Source organism: Erithacus rubecula (assembly GCF_903797595.1).
Source record: "Erithacus rubecula genome assembly, chromosome: 24".
In the NCBI taxonomy this organism is placed as follows: domain Eukaryota; kingdom Metazoa; phylum Chordata; class Aves; order Passeriformes; family Muscicapidae; genus Erithacus; species Erithacus rubecula.
In genome coordinates this window covers 5,134,110-5,155,183 of record NC_136676.1, presented here as the reverse complement: position 1 = coordinate 5,155,183, position 21,074 = coordinate 5,134,110, and the positions used below count along the sequence as shown (strand labels likewise).

The window sequence follows — 21,074 nt, the reverse complement described above, 5'->3', positions numbered from 1 at the left end:
AAGCAAATCCCAGCTCTCACATTTAAATGCTTTAAAGTGTTATTTTTTTTTTTTCCCTACCATTTGATGGCGCTTTGATGTTTTATCCATTGATCTGCTTCCTGATCAAACTGTTCAGGTTTAAGTGATGACTTGGTTTTTGTGTGTTTTATTCATGGTATCAGTGTATCTGTCCTGGGAGGATATCAGAGCTTGTCTGAGTTCTGTGGATGCCACTCAAAACCTCCCTGAACAAAAGCAGGTCTTGTGGGGTTAAGCTTTAGATACTACAGTGATATAAAAATGGCTAGAGAATTGTTAATGGTGTACACAGCTTTTATTGTCTGTAAGTGATACAGATCCTGCCTCTAGGGTTTTAAGTCCTCTTTTCCAAGGGAATACAGAACCTCACACAATAATCTTAGGTAGGGCTCTTAGCCTGAGCAGACAGTTTAAATCCTGCTCGTGTAGTCTGAACTGATACAATTGCTTTTTTTTGGCTGTTTGATGTCTTCTGTCAATGAGCAGTGCTGTTCTCAGAGCCACCACGGTTCCTACTGTAACAGAGGTGAGGTATTTCCAGCCAGTGCAAATGATATTTTCCATCACACAATCTTCACAACAAATTTTCCAGGAAAGCTTCTTTCATTTACTTTGATAGGAAATCTGGCCTCTGAATGTTGTTCTGAGATAACAATCTTTATTTTTAAGGATTCATTGTGTATTTTTCCACTGGCTGCTTAGGATTTATGGGGATTGGTTTGGGAAGAGGGGCTCAGCTTTTATTTTTTTACCAACATAGGTATGCTGAGGAGAGGGAGGGGAGGAAGGGAGCTCTGAGGACCTGCAGGAAGCTGTAAAAGGTGGGACTGAGTGCAGAAAGAAATCTTTTGCATGGAAAGTGAAGACATTCAGAGATCAGCTGCCTCAAAGTGGCTTCCCTTTCAGATCATAACAAAGCATAAAGAACATGAATTTGACATAACTCGAGACAATAAAATATTTAACGAGCCACATCAATGTGAAGCTCATCTGCTTTCACTGGAATGATGCTGCTCTGGCACCAGCAGGAACACCCGTGCCCATTCAGTCTTCCTTGCCCTCATGGATATGTTCTTTGGTGTCTAATGAGTCACAGTGATTGAACTTCCTACAAAGGAAATGGCCTTTCAAAAAAGCCCTGAAGCAAAGAGGTGAGAGAGTCTGCAAAGTAACTACCCACCAGTTCTGCTAAGGAAATGGGCTGATCTTGTCTTGATGTTAAAACAGTTCCCTCTGTCCTGTCAGCCTATGATTCCTGGATTAATAATTTCCTAATTTCAGTTCTTGGATTAAACATTCAGAGCACAGGTACCAGAAATGGCACTTTGTGGGTCATGGCTATAAAATTGTGGTCAGGAGTTGCCCAGATGACCAAAGCAGATGATAAATGAGGCAGGACTTTTCATCTGCAGAAATACCTGCCCAGAGCAGCCCCAGAAATGCTGTTGGGTACAGTTTTGGCTTTTTCACTGGACAAGTTGATTTAAATCCTGACTTGCCTTCTAACATTGGCTTTGGGTTCCATTCTAAATAAACAAGTCAGCTCTGTGTATGTAAGTGTATTTTTGGTATCAATTCAAGGATTAACCTAAAGGAAAAAAACGTTTATTTTAGGATGAACAAAAGGAATATATGAAATGTATTAAATTAATACATGGAAATATATTAATTGATTTTGCTCAGTCTAAAGCAGAATGTTTGCTCTGTATTCTTTTACCTGTTTATGTATATGTCAGGAAATGATGAAGGGATACAATTACAGGGACTGGTGACAACATGTGCAAAAATGAGTATTTGGGGGGCACAGGATCTGTCTTTGATAATCTATTATCTTCCCATCCTCTCAATCCAGTCAGTTTTTGCAATCTGCCCTAAGTTTATAATATGGGTTTTGATTACTCTAGCTGTGCTCTGTAATGAAGATATTCCTTGCCAAACGAATGTCACTGTCTGAGATGCCCACAACTATTGCACAGCCACAGGGTGTCCTTGAGATATTTCCCATTTAAATGTGGAAACAAGTGATTGTAATGATACTGACATTTTACAGGATAAATATTGCCAAGCACTGCTGTCCCTTAGATGAAGTTGCCATGCATTTGGCTCCACATAAGGGTGTTACTTCACTGACTGATGCTCCCTGTGAACAGCTCGAGAATGGAAAAGGTGGGGCTTGGTGAAAAGATAATGGCAGGGAGGAAGTGACTTCCCAAAGAAGCTGAATGAGGGACCAAACACAAGGAAAGAGGTACAGCTTCAAACAGGCAGATGCTCTAGCAGGCCATTCTCTTACTCATTTTTTTGCTACAAACGTCTCAAACCCCCTCCTCTATTTCTAATCACTTTAATTAATAGTGAGCTCCATTGCCTTCTCTCTTTAAAATAATGTCAAACTGGATCTGTGCTTTCACAACAAAACAAGTTAGGGCAATGTTTCAGAGCTCAACTTGTAATTACAAACTGAAGGAGACTCCCAGAGATTCAAACAGTTACCAGCACTAAGTAGGATCCCAGGTTTCTGTCTGGTGTGATTGCTGGTTTGGAGGGAGCCTTGTCGACCTCCTTTCTCCCACTGGCAGCTTTGGAAAGGTGAGTCCTCTGTATCCAGTGGGAAAGGGAATGCCAGACAGTGACAGAGACACAGGATGGAGACAGCTGACAACAGGTAAGAGGAGCAAAGAGCTCTGAGGGTTAGAGATGGAAGAGAATGAAGGAGCCCTCATCAGGCAGAGTCCTTTGGGAATCATTCACTTGTTGTGCAGAAGGGCTGAGTTAGTGTATGTGTACATATTATATCTGTGTGTTTGTGTGTATAAAGTAATTAACCCCAGCATGAGCACTTTGGCTGCTGGAGAAGCTGCTGCTGGCAAAAGTGGAGCTTCCTCTGTCTGTGCAAAATCCCGGGGTGAGGGAGGGAAGAGTTGGTGTCCTCTGTCTGCTGAGGCCACTGTACATCACCTAAACATGTTCCTGTAGCAAATATCTCACACTTAAACTTCTACTATTTACAAAAATGTCTTCTCCAGGGTAGCCACATGCAAGAAACACTGGGAAGATCCACGGAATGTTTGTAACTCCTGTGCTCCTGGGAAGGGCTCTCACATCCATCCTGCCAAGACTGAGCTCCGTGGATCTTTCTCCACAGTGACACCACAAATTCAGTTGTTCAATGAGTGGAATATGTGTCAAAAGAATTAAACCAGGACAGCCTCCTGAATGTGGAATTCCAGAGAAGGCACTCCCTGGCACTTCCAAAGCAAGCAAAGCAGCAACATCCTGAAATTGTTGCTTTTACTCGGATATTTTCATTGCTTGACTGAAACTTTCTGCAGATATCTGCACTGAAGTGCTTTGTTTGACTTGGAGCAAGCACTGTTGCCAGGCTGCTCTGAAAGTTTGAGATGGCTGGGACTTCTCCAAAATCTGCAGCAGGGGATTTGACACAAAGAGAAGAATCCATTCTCCATGAGGGAAACTGCTGCCATTTCCTCTCTGCAAACATCCTCACAGTAGGTGAGTGGAAGGGGCCATCCTTTCATCTCATAGCTGGGTATGGAAAATGCACTTTTTTCTTCTCCAAATTTACTTCTATTGTATTGGTATTTCATATGGGACTGCTAGTTTCCCTTAATTTTGAGGGAACTTTGCTTGTATATTCCTCAGTCTCTTTTTTCTGTGTAGTTGGTATTGTGACTAGAGTTTGGGGAAAGTGTACTAAAAAAATCCCCAAAACAACCATTGCCCTGTACACTGAGGAAAACTTTAAATTGATCTTTCTTCTATCCTTGCTTGTACAGTCTGTGAGGTTCCAGTCGTGTGAAGGGAACTTCATGTATAGAATTTGTAAAACTTGTGAAAAATGTAAATTAGTATCCTGGGATGAGACTGACAAGAGATTGCAACTTTTTTCCTTGATTCTTTCCAGTGCTTCTGGAAAATCTTTCTTGAAGTTGATGAGACTGGGATTTATAGTGCCTCAGGTTGTGGCTCTGTGCCATGGAGTTGTCTGAACTGAGCTGGGAGATGCAGAGCTCAAAGAATAACTCTTGTTGGCTGTTGCTCTTTTTTTCAGTGTTGACAGCTTGCACAGGGGAAAATGAGCTCTTCTCTTAGGAAGCTCTGGAGATTACAGATGTGATTGTGCACATCAAGTGTAGACTGGAGATTGGGTAGGAGGGAGGGAATTGTGCAACTGATGTCTGTGGCAGATGAATTTGTGCTATGTGAGACATCTGAGGGAGGAGGGGCTGGAGTTTTTTTGCATTTAAAATAAATAATAATAAAAAAAGAAGATTATTTAACTTATTATTTAAATCAAAACTACATTTATTCAACACAGGACTCATTTGCTTGAAATGCAATTAATTTGCTGCCTGGAATCATGAAGTAGACAGCACTAAAAGTTTTGGGTGGGTTTTCACAGGATCTAATTTTGTAATTTTGGTTAAATACCCAGCAGTTGTGAGATCAATTTCACTCTCTGTTAGCTTACAATTTGTACTGATTAGTATTTTTTACTAGCTGAATATATGTATATTGTAGGTGTATTAAAAATAGCCTATCAATGAAATAATCAATCCATGATTGATTTTCATTATTCTAGTTCATGTCTTTCTCACACATTGACTGATGGTACTTTTCCAAGTAGAGCCATCAAGCTGTTATAATTGTCTGAGTGTGCTTCTTTCCTTATATTGATTTGCAAGGAGTTTGGAAAAGCAAAGTGCAGAAATTCAGATGTGAAATGGGTGTATTACATGAGGTGATCTATTCCAGGTATTTCTATACTACACAAACTGATTGTTAGGGAGCTGTTTTTTTATTTGTAGGGTGATGGCTCCTGGATGTGCATCACATTTTCCTGTACATGAAGCTCTGTCAGTGTGCAAACCCAGGACAAAGTGCAAAGAAAAGGCAGAAATAGCTGGAGGGGGAGAAAGTCTGCATTGTGCCTGGGCAGCACTTCCAGCATTCCAATGCAAGTGGGTCTGGACCTAAACAAAAGCTGGTCTGGGCTCAGGAATCCCTTTGCAGGCTGGTTCAGAACACCCACTTGAGCCTGGCCTTGAGTCCCTGTTAACTCTTTCCATGGCTCTGTTGAAATGCAGCTCTGCTCTGGTTTTCTCTGCACTGTGACAGACTGACAGACACTGCTGAGCTGCCTGCAGCAGCCTGTGCCTTCAGAAATAACAGAAATTTCAGCTTTGTCAGGCTCAGGCTGCCACATGCACACTTCTCTTTTTGTATTTCGGTGAGTTTATCTGCCAGAAAACTTAGGAAAGGAGGGAGCTGGAGAGTTGAGCCAATAACTCCCATGGAGTTAATTAAGTGCTCCTCAGCTGATCATTTGGCCCCACAATATCACAGTTACCTGCAATCAGTGGCTTGGAACTCTTGGCACACTTGTGCAGCTCTCTGATGTTTCATCAACTGAGACATTTTTCAAAACCTGTTGCTTTTTTTTGCAGTAAAATCTCCACTTTTCAGTGTAAGTTGTACATGGATGAGGAAGCAGATTGCTATGTAAAAAGGAAATCTGAGTGGAATGCAATTAACTTTTACATAATTTGGTTATATATAATGTCATTAGTCCTCATTACAGCAGCATTGGGAGAGTCCAAAATCAGGAAGGTATATGGCAAACTCAGTAATCCTCTATTTTTCAAATATGCTCTGGCATGTCTAGACTCACTTTTCCCTTGTAATCTGATGAAAGAGTGTTGTGCACAGACATGCAAAATCCTGTTTGCTGAGATATGTGGTACATCAGATTAGCCTGGAGAGGCACTTAAGCTGGCCTTCAGCTGGGGCTCCAACATCTGCCTGGCTGGGAGCAGCTGCTGTCATGGCAGGGGCATCTCCAGAGGTCCCTTCAGCCCAAACCACTCTGTGGCACAAGCTGAGCTGCAGAACAGACACACAGGTGATATTTTGTGAACTGGCACCAGCTGTCTGACAGGAACTTCAGTTAAAGTTAGATTTCTGTGAAACTGCCCATCAGCTAAAAATAAAATGTGACCTGATGCTGCAGTTCTGCTTGTTCTGTGTGTACAAGGGAGGGAGGGAAGAATGGGACCTGGTTTAGGTTTGGATTTTGTTGGTGCAGTTTGAATCCAGTCTGAACAGACACACTGTTATCCCTTTAATGACTGAACTCAAACATGTCATTCTCTTCAATTTGGAATCACACAGACAGTGTGCTACAAAATTGTGACACCAAATTCTGAAGGTTTTGCACAGTCTCAACTGACAGTTATGTTTTTAACACCTTTTTTCCTTCCTGAATGGAGGATAAGGCTGTAGTGTAATGAGCACTGAGAGCTGCTGTTTGTCCTCCCTCTTGCTGCAGAGCAGAAATGCACAAGTGAGGTTTGCAGAATGCACAATTGTTTCCTTTGTTGGCAACATCAGCTTATACACATTTATGTTAATGAGTCCACAGGCTGTTGTAATGGAAATATGAATCTAAGGACACAATACTGGACTGCTCAGCAGATCCAGATCCTAGTTCTGATTCTGCTTCAGCCTTCTTGTTTGGCTCTTTTTGTAACTTCATTCCATCCTTATGTTATCTCTTATTCTGATTATAAATGGGAACTGCTGTTCCTGTAAAACAGACACTTCTCACTCATGTTTAGGTCTTTTTTATGTGTTCTGAAGTACAAATAATAATAATGTCCAACCTCAGCAATTCAGAAGTGAAATAACTCTGGTAAGATCTAGAGAGTGACAATAGTGGGTGCTGATATCAGCTGCTTGGGAACTGTTCTGCAACATGCAATTTGTAGAGCACAGAGGAGTTTGAACCCTGCAGGTTTTTAATCTTGGGTGGTGGTGGCCTGGAGTTGATCTGAGCACTGATGAAACAGAGAAACTGAATCAGTTTTCAGCTGGTGAAAAGCTGATTTTGGATGTCCAGGTTTATGTAGAATTATTTAACACTGTTCAAGTCTCAGAATGAAAATAGTTTGAAAGCACTCAGTCTTTGAGCATTTTTATATCACATTAAGAGATAACAAAATTATAAGAAATTGTCCCTTTCTGTGAAGCAGAGTGCACTGTAAAGGATGTGGAAATTTCTTGAGGTCACTGCAGGCAGGGGTGACCTTGGCTGGGGCTCAGCACCCAAGGGCAGCTCTCAGCTCTGCCCATTCATTCACACTCCACAAATACACCTCCTGCACCTGATGAGGGCAGGATTTGGGGATCATGTATGCCACAAGGTACCAGCAGGGTGTCTGCTCCTTGCTGCCAGCCAAGGGCTGAGCAGGAGGCTCAGGCTTAGGAGTCCAGAATGAACCACTGGAGCCCAGGACCTTGAACTCCATTATGACTGTGCTTAAGTATCTTATCTTTCAGCTGATGTGACTCAGATCCCTTTTTCCTATCTTTGAGGAATGTATATTTGTTTCCTCAATGATTTTAGCTTGAATCAAGTGAACTTTTCAAGCCTTGCCATTTAGCCCAAATAGATTCAACAGGTAATGAAAATGTCTAAGGCTTTCTAGATTAACTTATTTCTTAGGGGTTTTTTGGTTGGGATTTTTGCTTGCCTGTTTTTTTTGGTAAAGTGCATTGTCATGTAGTTTTTGGGGGCTCTGTGCCAAGATGCCTCAAGGTGTTTAGTCTCCTAACTCCCATTCAGGTTCAGACATTCCTGCTGCAATCTCCTGGAAGGAACCTAAATACCAATGAATTGACACCTGCTATGGGGCAGGGAGGTATCTGCTTTGTCTCCAGCCTCTGCCCTTGGTAGTGATTTTGTTTTAGCATCAGGAAATACTAATAACCACCTGTCTTAGTCCCAGTGGAGTTTGCTAGTATAAATGTTTAGAAGGCTGGAAATCTGACACGGAAAGCAGTGGGCACCACAAAGGTGCTTCTGACAAAGGTCTCCTTTGTTGGTCCTCTCCATGGTCTGCAGCAATATTGCAGTGTGGCCTCACCTTTCTTTGCTCTGTGCTAGTGAATCATGAGGCTGTAATAAAAAGGGGAGCGTTACCTGGATACTCAATTTATGTGGCAGCTCTGCTTCTCCTGTAAAAGTTAACTGAGGAAAATGAGATAAAAGGCGCTGACTGAACTCTGTTGTAGAATCAGTGGTTCGTTGTTTTTTTTTCTGGATTAGTAACTGAATCACCTGAATGTTACCATCTGTTTCTTCTTCTTTCTTCTCCTCTGCCCCCTCAAGTGTTCCTGCTCTATCTCACGTGTCTGTAAAGGGAAATGGGACAAACCCAGCAGAATAAAAGCTGCGTGCGCTGCCCACTCCCGGGTCAGGACATGGCTCATGCCGTGTCGCTGTTGCCATCTGCCGGGTGAACGTGTGCCCGTGGTCACACAGCCTCCATCCTGCCACATTTCAGCTGCCTCAGAGCCAGCTCAGTGCTGCTGTCCTGGAGCTTTTGTACTGGCATCCCTCGGGGGTTAGAAACTTGTAACCACTGCTCGCTGCAAGGCAGAATAAAAGTTCTTAATAGATGTGTCTAGGGCAGGGAAGTTACCCTGGTCTGATCCTAATAACAGTGAAATAGGTAAAAATCATGCTCAGTCAGATGGTTAGAATAAGTACAGTATGTTTAGAGGTAGTAAACCAGCTTCTGAATTGACTGAACCAGTGCTGGAGCAATTAAAAATAAGGTCTTTATAACGCTGCGAGAGAAAAAATATGTTCCTTTCATTCATTCATATGAGTGCTCAGCCTGTGTGTTGTCAGAGATGGGAGGGGAGCAAATCCAATATTCCCCAACAAAGTGCAGCGATATTGGCATTATCTGTGGGAAGTTCTGGAGATGCTGCCATTAGCTGTGAATAAGCCTGTCAATCAAAGGAGGATGCTGCTCTGGGAGGCTCTGTAAACAAGAGCTGACTCTCTCCCTCTTACACCTTCTCACAAGCAAATTATTTTCATCTGCTGATAGTTCTGGTAAACTTAATCCCCCTGAAAGCCACCAAATGCAGGTACAGCCAGGTGACTACTAACCTGTGTGCCTTACAGCATGACTGGCTTTGGTTTGCATCTGGAGTTTGGCAAATTATTATTTTAAAATCCTAGCACAATCCCTGACTGTGACTGTGACACCTCCCTGGCTTTTGGTATTACTCACCTCCCCAAAACATTTCAATGCCCTTCATCTCCAAGCAGTGTTCTATTTATCTTTACAGCAGTATCTTATCTGTCAGTTTGATCTGAGGTTAAATGCTTCATCAGAGGGAGGAATGCTTTGTTTCTTGAGAGAACAAATGACTCCAGTTGTCTTCTGAAGCAAACCATAGTGGTTTTCTACAGTTATCAAACTATGAGGAACCACTTGATGTGTGGCTGCTGCCATCTCCCAGGTAAATCCAGGATTCTTCAGCTGCAATTCTGGCTCTGCAGAGGAAATGAGAATGTTCTTGAACTCATGATCTCAGAAATACAAACCATGAGTTAAACCTGTGCAGCCACTGTGAAGAGAAGCTGTTCTATTATGGTCCTTTTATGCTGAAAATGCTCTGTGCAAAACAGAAGAACTGTGAATAGTTTGGAGAAGAGTGAGTGAGATTATTTTTGACAATATCAGAACCACTGATATTTCCCTGAAGTAATCATCTTTTCCCTACTGAAATGCAATTGGCTCAGTGAAGAAGACAGAAGATTTTAAACCTGTTTGGAGACTATTCTAATCCCCTTAACTGGTGTCCCTCTTACTGAACTGAAAAGAGGGGATGTTGATTCCCAGTGGGCCAGCAGGATTTGTGATTGGATCTAGGGAAGAAAAAACTTGAGATTTGTGTCACAGTGAATGAACTGTGTGTTGACATATGTACTTAGAGTGTGTGGGACCATCAGTGAAAGTCAGAGGAAAGTCATTCCAAGAAAAAGTCTCCAGTACCAGGCAAGCCTTTGGAATAATGACAGATGCAGGAGCTGGGTTGCTGTCAAGATAATGCTCAAAAATCAAGAAATGAAGCTTAATGAAAGTTCAAAATGCTCATTTGCTAGAATTAAATATGAAAATAGAAATATGTTAGAAGCATTAGCATTCAGATCTATGATTACAGAACAGGTTTTGTCCTCATTTACCAGCAGAAGAAGGAATAGATGGACTACAAAGTGCTGTTTGAAGTAGGGGGAAAAAAGGGTTTGTGCTTAATCCTGCATGCTGTTCTCTGGAGGAAAATGGTTAGTGAGGAAAATCTAGTTAATTTGATTCGTTTTTCTCATAGACCTCTAAGTAAAAATTTGCATCAGAGAGGTTTTACTGTGGGCAGGGATTAAAAAGTTAAAGCTCTCTCAAGAGATGCAAATATCTACAGGGTTTTATAAATACATACATACATACATATATACATATATTCATTTATTTTTATGTATATCACAGTTCTCCCAGGAAAACATTAAACTTGGGGAAACTCTTGCTGACCTGGTTGAGTGTGGAACTGCCTATGGGGTGGTGTTACTAAACTGTGTTTCTTTTTTAGAACAGGTGGTTGAGAAAGTGAAGCAAGATCATTTGTTCTTACCTGAGTGAGAATTCACTGCAGAGGAATGAACAGGATTCTGTTCTGTTACCTTGAAAGTGTTTGGGGATGAAGGTGGCATACACAGGTGCATCCACATTTCATTCTTCTAGCAGCAGTGAATTTGGTTTTGTGGCAAAGAATTCTGTTCAGGGTTAGAGATGCTAAATGCTTTACCTGAAGAAGCAGCAAGCATTAATTGGTGGAGAATAAATCCCTGTTAGAGACCTCTGTAAGTTTTAGAAGCTGTAGGGACTGGGGAACAAAGAAAACATTGAAAGTTCAGAGATTTTGTGCCCCTTAGCCCCTCTGGCATCATTGAACAGGGGCAGCTCAGGTGGTTGTAGGAAATCACAGCTGTGGGGGTGTCTGACTGTAGTTCCCAGTGAAGCAGTGGAAGACAAAAGCAGAGGAAATCTTAAAAGAAGGAATATGAACATTAAACATCTGTCAGACAGAATCCCCTGTTGCCTCAGAGGAGCTGACATTTCAGTGTCAACTGGCACGAGATACACCAGGAAGGAGCTGTCAGTCAGTGAAGAGTTAATTGTTCCAGCAAAAAATTAGTTTAGATAAAATCCTACCTCTGCTCTCTCCCCCGCTTCCTCAGTGCAGTGTGGAGGGAAGGAGCTTGTGCATCACAGAACGGGCAGTGATTCTCAGTGCCTGAGCTAATAAACGGGATGAAATTCAAACTGCCTTCTCACACGGACACAGAGGGAGACTTGCAGGAGAGGGAGCAAGACGGAGGGAAAATGCAGAGTATTCTGACTTCCTAACACAGGCAATTGAGAAAAACACTCATCTCTACAAGATGATGGATTTAGGAAGCCCATCGCAGAAACACAGTAGGTGGATTTGTTCTTTTTACTGCATCCACTCGAGTTTTTGCTAGAAGATAAATTGTTCTTGTGCTTGTGGGCTCAGTTGTTGTTCAGTAGTACTTTTATAACATCACATTACTCTCCCTTTTCCTCACTTGCTCAGAGGCATTCAGCCATCTGACCCTGTTTGTTAGAGGATAATATTTTTTAGTTTTTATCAGCTCGCTATCATTTCAAAAGATCTTTTATCTTGAAAAAGTCATGTTTTATTAATTATGGCCAGAGTATCTACATAAATACAAAGACTGCTAAGTAATTGAAAATCCATTCCACTTACAGCAAGTGAAACATGTATTGCTTTGGAGAAATGATAATGCTAAGGACAGAGCAATTCCCAATTCTCTGAATGAATTGTTTACTCCAGAGCAGTTTCAGCAGCTGTAGACATTGTATTGGAGTGTGCCTTGCAAAGTTTACTGGTGGAAGAAAGGAAGGTTGGCTTTTAAACAACAGAAACTCCACTACTGTGCTAAACTCTGTCCATCATTTCTTTTTCATGTCATTACTCACTGCTGTGTGTGTGGAATGATTTCTGCTGCTGCACAGTGCTGATGTTCCTGCATCCTATCAGTGACTGTGCAGGAGTTCTGCTGGTGTAGATTATGCTGACCAGGTTTGATTGTGCAGTCATCTCCTCTTTACCTGTGGCACACAGTTCATTACAGCCATTCCTGTGTGCAGCTCTCAGATGGTTCTGCAGTGTTGTGTGTTCCTGGGGCTCTGTGCAGGTTTTCATCAGCTGCATGTCTCATGGCAAAGTGTGCTTGTGCAGTTCCTTGGGTCTGTGTCTGCTGGAGGATCACACTACTGCATCTCTAACAATGGTTAACACTTCAGGTACCCTGGGTGATGAGCCATTTGGAGGAGATAATTAATCATGTAAATGACTGACAAGTAAATTACAGCCAGCACTGAATGCATCTCGCTGTTAGAAGCACCTGCAGGCATTCAGGTGCTGCGCAATCCAGGTCCCCAGTTCTGTTCTGCATTTTCCCTCTCTCTGTGGGCTTTATATAACCTTCCCCACTCATCTCACATGCATTTGCACAGTCCTACTGAGATGATTAATCCTCAGCTGGAAGAGCTTTTTTAATAGTACAAGTACCAGATATTAGATTCAAGCTTCTTACAGACAACGTAGGGATAAAATCTGGATCCTCTGCACAGTGTATTGTGGTTGTGATGTCCTGTAAATGTGGCTGTGATATCAGAGAGACTGTGCCAGTAACTATCACCAGAAAGTCTCTGAGCTCTTCACTGTGTGGCTCAGAGCCTGATTTGCTTTCCTCCCTCAGCCTGGGTGGCTGGACAGGCAGTGCTCTGAGCAGTTTGCTCTCTGCTTCTCAGTCAAAGTTGTGAACTGACTGCAAGCACTGTGCAAGATGTGCAGGTTTCCTTCCTTAAAGCTTAAAGCAATAATAAAAGTAAAAGTTAGAATTGTGAGGGAGTTGTGAAGATTCCATGCTTCCTTTTTGTTGTGAAAGGTGCAGCAGAAATAGGTAATTTAGGGACAAGAGACAATACAGTGACAGATTGTGCCATTCATTTTTATAGCAGAGAAATTGCTGTTCTATCAGTCTCCAGCACCTGAACAGACGATGCTTATCTCGATGGATGAGATGCACTTACTTGTGAGAAGAGATGAGGCTCAGTCCCTGGAAGACACTACCTGGACTTGGCACAGTTTTTTGTGTCTTGCAGCTCATGCAGCGCACTGAATTCCTGTTCCGTCCCAGCCGGTGGGATATTCGCAGGTCGGGTTTCATTCCCGTGAGGTTTCATTCCCGTGAGTTTCTCTCAGTTCCTGCGCTCCGGGTGCGGTGAGCGCTCCGTGCGCCCGCAGCGCATCCCGGCGGCAGCGAGCGGGACCCGCGCCCGTGGCCATGGCCACTGTCCCCTGATTGTCCCCTGAGTGTCCCCTGAGTGTCCCCTGACCGTCCCTGACTGTCCCCTCCTCAGCTGCCGAGGCCACACCGAGCTGGGTGCTCCCCGACACACGGGGATGTTTCCAGCCTGAGATCCAGCAGCGCTCGGTGCCAAGTTACAGTTCTGGAGCATGTGATGAACAAGTTTCTTAGAGACTTAGGAACTTCTTCAGTAGCTCTTCACCTTTTTTCTTATTTGCAGTCTTAGTATTTTCAAATTATATCCCTTCCCCTGATGGAGAACTGTTAGTGAGAATTAAAAACTTATTTCTGGTGAGAATTATCAATTCACTTGCGACCTTCACTCCCAGTTCAGACTGACACAAGATAGTGAAGACCTTTGATACCCATGTGCTTCTGGCAAGTTTTTCATTCTTTCCCCGTGTTTCTGGGCCAGCTTTCATGCCATGCCCCTGCTGTTCTGCCATTCATGTTCATAAGAGGCTAGTTCCAACCCTCTTAAAAAATAAAACCCAGCTGAGGTCAAGCCTGGCAGTACAGCTTTGATGCTTGCTGCTGTAGCAGAGAATTCAAAGTTTAGTCCCCCACAGTTCTCTCCCCTCAGAGCAGTCTCTTCATTTATTCATACATTATTAACTGGTGATTTGAGTAACAGATGCATACGGGGGGGCATCCATAATTTATTACAAGGATGAACAAACTGTGCCCTGTGGACAGTGAGGACAGGCTGAATTCCCTCTGCTGGTGGGGGCAGGGGATTTCCTTAAAGAGAGACAAGAGAGTTTCATGCTCTGGGGCCTTTGGGCACCTGGGTGTAAGATCAACTTTGGGTGAAAATTCTGATCCTGGGCATTTCCAAGGGCTGTGCCTGAGAGGGCAGAGCAAACATAAAGTGGGAACAGGGTATCACTAAAAACAGAGAAGCTGCTTCTTGCAGGTTGATTTTTTGCTGCTCAGACTGGCTGATCACATAAACTGACTTCTGTGCTTTCATTTAATCAGTGGCAAACAGCTAAAAGGAGTGACTGTAATTGTAATTTAGCAGTGACAGGCAGAGATATGTGCAGAGAATTGACTTGCAGAGAACTCCTGTGCTAAGGCAGGAGCTGCAGCACCTCTGTGCTTTGTGGGACAGCCTGGGATGTGGCAAGGCCTGGACTTGTGTCTCTTGAACCCTCTTATTTTGGGCCACTTTTATGTGATTTTTCTGTCTCCAGTCAATAAGTACTTGAAAAGCTCATATTTTAACTGCAAGACTCAGGTCCAGAAAAATTTTATACTAAACGTCTGAACTAGAGGTGGCTTGAGCATCTTGAATGAAATCACTTACTTTGGCTCTATGGAACTTCACCAAAAGGGAAATACTTTGTAGAATAGAATTTTTTTAGAATTTATCATGTCAGATTAAAAAGAAAATCTTATTTCACTGAATGTTCAAATAAACCTATTTTTTTCAGTTTCAGAAAAAAATATGCAGATTTTTGCATTGTTTTAAATCATCTCATCTCATTTAAATTTAAATATATCTAATCTATACTGCATACTGCCAAGCACATCTAATCTATACTACATATAAGTAATATATACTATCTCATGTGCTTTTTAAGCCAGTAACTATTTTGATGGACCAAAACATGTTGATTCAAAATACATGACTTATTTTTGGAACTTTCCTTTATAAAGGAAATCCTGAAAGAAAACCTTCCCATTTCTTTTCACAGTTCTCTGCTGCAACACTGCCCACTGATTCTTCCAATACCTGTAAGAAATCTAAGCAAATATGGTTGTCATAAGACATGAACTGTGACTTGTAATAGGAGTAGAATAAATAAAATTGCTAAAAGAAGAAAAGGGACTTTTGGAACAGACCCTTCCAGTCCCATATGTTTTAATTCTGCCTGTGCCAGTCTGAATTTGTGTCATGGCTGAGTCTTTGGTTCCTTCATGAGGTGATCCAAAGGAAGACTTTGGCACCCTTAGTGGCTCTTGGAAAGAAACTTGAGTTTTATTCTTGAGTCTCTTCCATTTCTAACTTGAAGCCCATCTGTGAGAGCCCAATATCCTGGGTTAGGATTTTGCAGCACAGGTCTGTTATAATATTCCAATATTTTTGTGCAGTGGTGGCATTGAAGGAACTGAGGCACAGTCAGTTCTTTCACTGTCAGGTTTTATTAATGAACAGCAAAGATCACAATGTCATTTTTAATGATGTTCTGTTAAAACCAACGTGTCTGTACGATTCAGCTCTGGAATTGGAGCAATCCTGGCTCTGTCCACACACAATATGTGGCACAGGAGCTTTGTGAGGAATGTTTGCACCCCAAACTGGAGAAGGACATTCCCTGAGCAGGGCATCACCTGGTACCTGAGCACCAAAAAACCACAGGTGAGGGGAGGAAATTGGGGAGCAGGACATTTTTTCCCCCCAGAGACTGTGTGAGAGCCCAGCAGGAGCCTCTGAAGCAGGGAATGAGGCTGGGGCAGAGCTGCCTGGGGATGCCAGGGCTCAGGAATGCAATCACTTCTCACAACAAAATGGACTAGGAATTTTGTAATAGTCTCTGACTGACAGCTGGGAGAAGGGGGATGAAAGGCAAGGCACTGAACTGGCTTGCAGGTATGAAACAGAGCTCAGGATTTTAGCTGTGCAACGCAGTTTAAATTCCACATCTCTCTGCATCTTGCAGAGAAACCTAATTTTTTTAAATCTCCACAGGCTTCTCGGAGACAGAAGATGCTAATTTTAGAAATGTGGCAGCTCGTCTTCTTCCCCACCCCCTTCCATTTGCTGCCAGAATGCTTAACAATCCAGTAAACAAGCTGTAGGAAAAAGGGGAATAACCTCAAGAGCCCAGGTTGGTGTTGGCCTCTTGTCCGGGGCATTTTTGGGGAAGGATTTGCCCCCTGCCTGTGGGTCTTGAGTTTGAAACCGATTTAAAAATAGAAGAGTAACAGTTGAACTGATGGTGAAAAGAAGTATTTAAAGGTGCAGTAATCGTGGCTGGCAGCCCCTTGCTGACCTGATTAATTCTGCACCAGTACTCAGGATAGTCTAAATTAAAGCATTGCATAAGGAGAGTGCTGGGAAGTAAAGGGACAAGCCCGAAAATTTCATGTACAACTTGGATATCTCATTTCTGTTTTCTCTACACACTGAAAACCTGACACAGAAATCTCACATATCTGCTATGGGAGTTTGTTCTGATTACCAAATACAAAGTACTCTACAAAAATGTCTGATTTGAGATACATTTTTACTGTGCAAAAAGGTGAGTCAGTTCCTCTTAATGAGTACCCAGAGTCCTAATTAGTGCAGATAGTGAACAATAATTTCCACAATCTATACTGATCTTGTGTTAATGCATCTTCATCCTCTGCTTCAATCTTGTGTGGGCAAACAAAGTTTGGACAATGTTTATCCAAACCCAAATGAATTGCAGTTGCAACCATCTAATTATAAGGCCTTAGAGTGCAAATTGTTTTGTTCTCATTTTGGCAACAGGTGGAGTGATCTGAATGTGTTAGGTAGAATTTTCTTGATGAAACTTTTTTTATTTCATAAGTTCTGATGCAAAGTACCCAAAATTCCTTTGGCTTAAAAAGACCCAGCACTTCTCCACTATTATTATGCAAGTCTTTTATTGTACCTGCTCTTGTGAGCACTTGAAGCTGTGTGTGCATAAATATATAGGAAAATGTTTAAAATGAGGCATTAATTGCTGCTTCAGAGCATCTGTATGACTAAAACTTTTGTGTTAGACCTACATAAGACACATGTGTGTGTCCAGCCTAGAAAATCTGCTATTTTTAAAGTAGGAAATGTGAGGCAGTGAAGTGTTCATTACATTCAGAACACGTGGATAATAAATCTGCTTAAATTTAACATGCATCATAATTTCAAACACCCTCGAGTGTCTGGAAAGTTTAACAAAGCATGAATGCCTCATCTACTTTGTGCCTGCACAGAGCAATGCATTTATCTTTTCCAATTTATTTGGGACAATGGAGCAGAGTGCAGCACAGCTGTTTTCTATGGTTGCAAGCATATGTGTCTTCTATTACTAATTAGTAATCGATTCCACCCCACCGTGCATTTTTCATGGCTCAACTGTCTGAGAACTGTGTCTGTGCTCAGAAATCCATGTCACAGTTGTGACTGAATGAATTGCAAGTTTTGATTTTGGGAGAGAATTAGCTCAGGAGATTTTGTCATATGTGTCAGAGTGCTGTCTGCTGAAAAATGAAATGATTAATTTATTTCTTTCCTCCATTCCTGTCTTGGGTATCTCATATCTTGTCCCCAGCACACACCAACGATGTGATTTAGCCTGAAGCAGGTTATTATCTGTTCATAGGGACAATCCATGTAGTTTAGGCAGCCATGATTCTCTTCTGGTCTGGGCTCGTTTTGTGCCTTTTCCACAGCTCTCCCACAGTGCTGACACTGGATTCTCAGAGGCAGCAGAGCTTTGCAGACAATGGGCTGCAGGGTGGAAATGTGTCAAAAGCAGTAACAGGACCAGGAGCAGGGAGCTGTGAGCAGGCTCCCTCCACTGCTAACAGCAGAAACATGGAATAAAGCAACTGTGCTGGGCTGCACTCGAGCAAGAATAATAATGCATTTCTATTTTTAAGGGGAGAAAGAAAGGTGGAGAAACAAAAGGATCTGAGGTAATTGAACATTAATCTTTGTGAACTGTCTCTGTTGCTTGGATGCATCTGGGATAACCAAACTCATTGGAGTAACTGAGGTTTAGCACCTCACTGGAGGAGTTGACAAAACCAACCAGAAAACACAGGGAAAGAATTGTGAAGGGGGAACTACAGTTCCAGGGAAGGGAAATGATCTCCAGGATTGTACTTCAAACACAACTCCTTTCTGGTGCACCTGGGAGATGTGCCTGCCTTAAGGTCAGGTGAGTGTTTGCCTGGCAGCTCTGGCTGTACAGAATTCCTGCATTTGGGAAACAGCTCTGGCTGCAGGTGAGGCACTGCCAGGCAAGGCAGCTCCCACTGGTGCCTGTGGGCTGCCTGTGGTTTGTCAGGTATTTAAAGATCCCACAATGACACCAATTGTGCAGTAAGATATAACACAGAGTCTGACTTTTCAGTTATAAAGCTTGGAGGGACAAAGAGGAGCAGCAAGCCAAGGGATTTTTACATTTTCCTTTTAGTGATCTGAAGAGAAGTAGCAGGAATTCCAGCAGCAAACACGTGTCTGTCTGCAGCTGGCACTGCAGCACCTCCAGATTCTATCACCTGCACACAGCACAAACTACTTACTGAAGTGTTTGTGTCTAAACAAAGCTGCCCAGCCAATGATCTTTCTCTCATTTTCAGGTTGTTAGTCAGAAGTTGAAAATTTGTTTATAAAACACTGCAGGAAGTAGAAGTGCTGCAGAGAGGCTCGTGGTGTGTGTGGGGCTGGGGTTGTGGTGCTGTGGACTGCTCTTTTCACTGAAGTGGTTGAGAACTCAGGACTAGTTCAGTCTGGTTGGTAGCTGAGCTTTACTTCTAAAGGCCTTCTAAGACCCTAAGATCTATTTGAAACTGGTTTTGCTTTCTTTCATTACTGCCTTTCCTCCTTCTCTGCTAGACATGAGCATCTTCCCATCTTATGTAACAGAGTTTCTTGGAAGAATGTGTGTTCCCTGAAAACCTCAAACAGCCAAGATGATTTATGGGTCTATAAGAAAATAGGCCACCAAAACACTCCAGTTCTTCTAATCTCCAAATCAGAAAAAGATCTAAGACTGAAATAATAAAGATTGTAAATTGTTTATTCTGAAACTGTGCGGTGAAAAAGTCAGGTTAAACCAGCTGGGTTCAAACAACTTTCTCAGTGCTCTCCATCCTTCTGGTGTTCAATAGAAGTTTTGGAGAAGGGGATGAAAGGGAGAGCCAAAGGAATGGTTGATATCTCAGAGAGACAGAGAAATGGTTGATATAACAAAGAGACAGAGGAATGGTTGATATAACAAAGAGACAGAGGAATGGTTGATATCTCTGTGTTATAAACAGGCTGGTGAGCCCCAGGCAGGTGAGCTGGCCAGGGACAGAGGCTTTCAGGAGCAGGTACAATTTACTGTTAAGTTTTGGTTGCTGTCCTGTCAGACAGCTGACAGGATGTCAGCCTGAAGGACATTACCTTAGCTTCTCTGCATGAGGAGGAGCAGAAGGCAATGGACAGCACACAGTACCACAGTGTCTGATTTTATTACAGAAAGAGTCACAAAACTTATTTATGCAAAGCATCTCCTTGGTATTTACAGCACATTGGATGCCAGTCATTTTGCCCTCTATTTGAGTGGACAATGGAGAAGTTGTTACTTGCCAGCTGTGAGAGTTTTGATAGCAGCTTCGAGTAAATTGTTGTTTAGGTTGAACAGGCTGTTGGTGGTTGTTTTTACTGTTTCTGTCCCACAAATATGATTTTATTTGGGGAAATCTATCTTGTACACAGTATGCTGGGCCTCTTCACCTTTTCTCTGCAGAAAGTACATGGGAAGATATCCAGGGGACCCAGGGAGAATTTCAAATCTGGATTGTGCAATCCCATGGCATCATCTGATGCAGGGCTGGAAATTGGTCATCCTACTGGATGTTGAATTTATTGTTGACTCAAGATTAAATGTATGGAAGGATGTTACAGTTTTCTAATCTGATAGTGTTAGTCTTGGTTACTGTCTGTAAACATTTTGCAAAAAATCCTTAATTTGAAACTTCCCAACTCTTCTTATGTTAAAAGAATGGTGATTTTGTTCTATGTCTTGCCACCTGCTGTTCTCTTCTGTGGTAAAGTACATTGGTAACTATGGGAACAAAAACTTAAGAACAGACACCCACATGTGTTGAAGTTGATTTATAGAAGGTCTTGAAGTGATGCCACGGATTGTGAGAGATGGAACTCTCTGGATGGAGTTTGATGGCTTTCAATGAGGGCTCAGCATTCGACTTTCAGAAGTTATTTAGAATGTCCCTGGTGTTGTGGATGTTCCATTCTCCACTTAGCCATGGTGTAATGTGGTGGTGCTGCATTTCCCAGCTGGCTCATTCTATCCCCAGCAGTGCTAACACTCCTCCCCTTGTGCTGGGCAACAAGACCTCTGTTATTTCTGCCAGGAAATAGATCTTAGAATGTGATAAAATGTGGCAGCTGGAGCCTTGGGATGAAGGATGTATGTGTAGGTGAATGTGTAGTCAAATGATAATGTAGCCTTATAGTGTGAGCCACTGTGACCTGACCAAGCTGTGAATCAGTGGGAGCTTGGGTGGTTTGTGCTGCTCTCTGGCAGTGCCCTGCTCCTTTCCCAGGCAGCCAGGATGGTGCTGTGGCTGGGGCAGAGCTCTGGGACAGCTCAGGATCAGTGTGGGCAGTGCAGCCACACAGCAAGGGCAGATCTTTGTCAGGTCATGGCTCAGCTCTTCTAACCAGCTCACTCCGGGTTTTCTCTGCATATCTTGGAAAGTCCTGGCCCCTTTTAGTCCCTTCTTAGGACTTAAACCTTTGTGATGTGACAGCACCACACTACAAGTCACTCTTCTGCTCTGGTTGGTAGAGCTGGAGAGCTGGGAATGGAGGCTGAAGGAATTAGGGCATGCTCTGCTTTGTGTAATATGGAACTGACAATGGTGCAGGTTTGCTCCATGCCAGCACTGTGCTCTCCAAACTGGAGTGTTGGTGACCTTTCCCAGTCACAAATGAACTTCTGGTGTGAACCAGAGTCCACAAATCCAGATAAAAGTTTGTCACTGATTGTAAGAATCAGCAGATTGTCTT

At 42.6% G+C, this 21,074-nt stretch overlaps 1 protein-coding gene across 1 annotated transcript in view; it reads left to right on the top strand.

Annotated features, from left to right (window-relative positions):
* Positions 1-527: 527 nt before the first annotated feature.
* The window catches only part of PLCH2 (phospholipase C eta 2), a gene marked incomplete at its 3' end in the record, with an annotated part of 65,945 nt that continues 45,398 nt past the window's right edge, over positions 528-21,074 (top strand). Inside the window, exons 1-2 of the mRNA XM_079326173.1 lie at positions 528-547; positions 3,048-3,534. Coding sequence (XP_079182299.1) covers positions 3,423-3,534 — 112 coding nt within the window. The remainder of the gene's footprint in view (positions 548-3,047; positions 3,535-21,074) is intronic.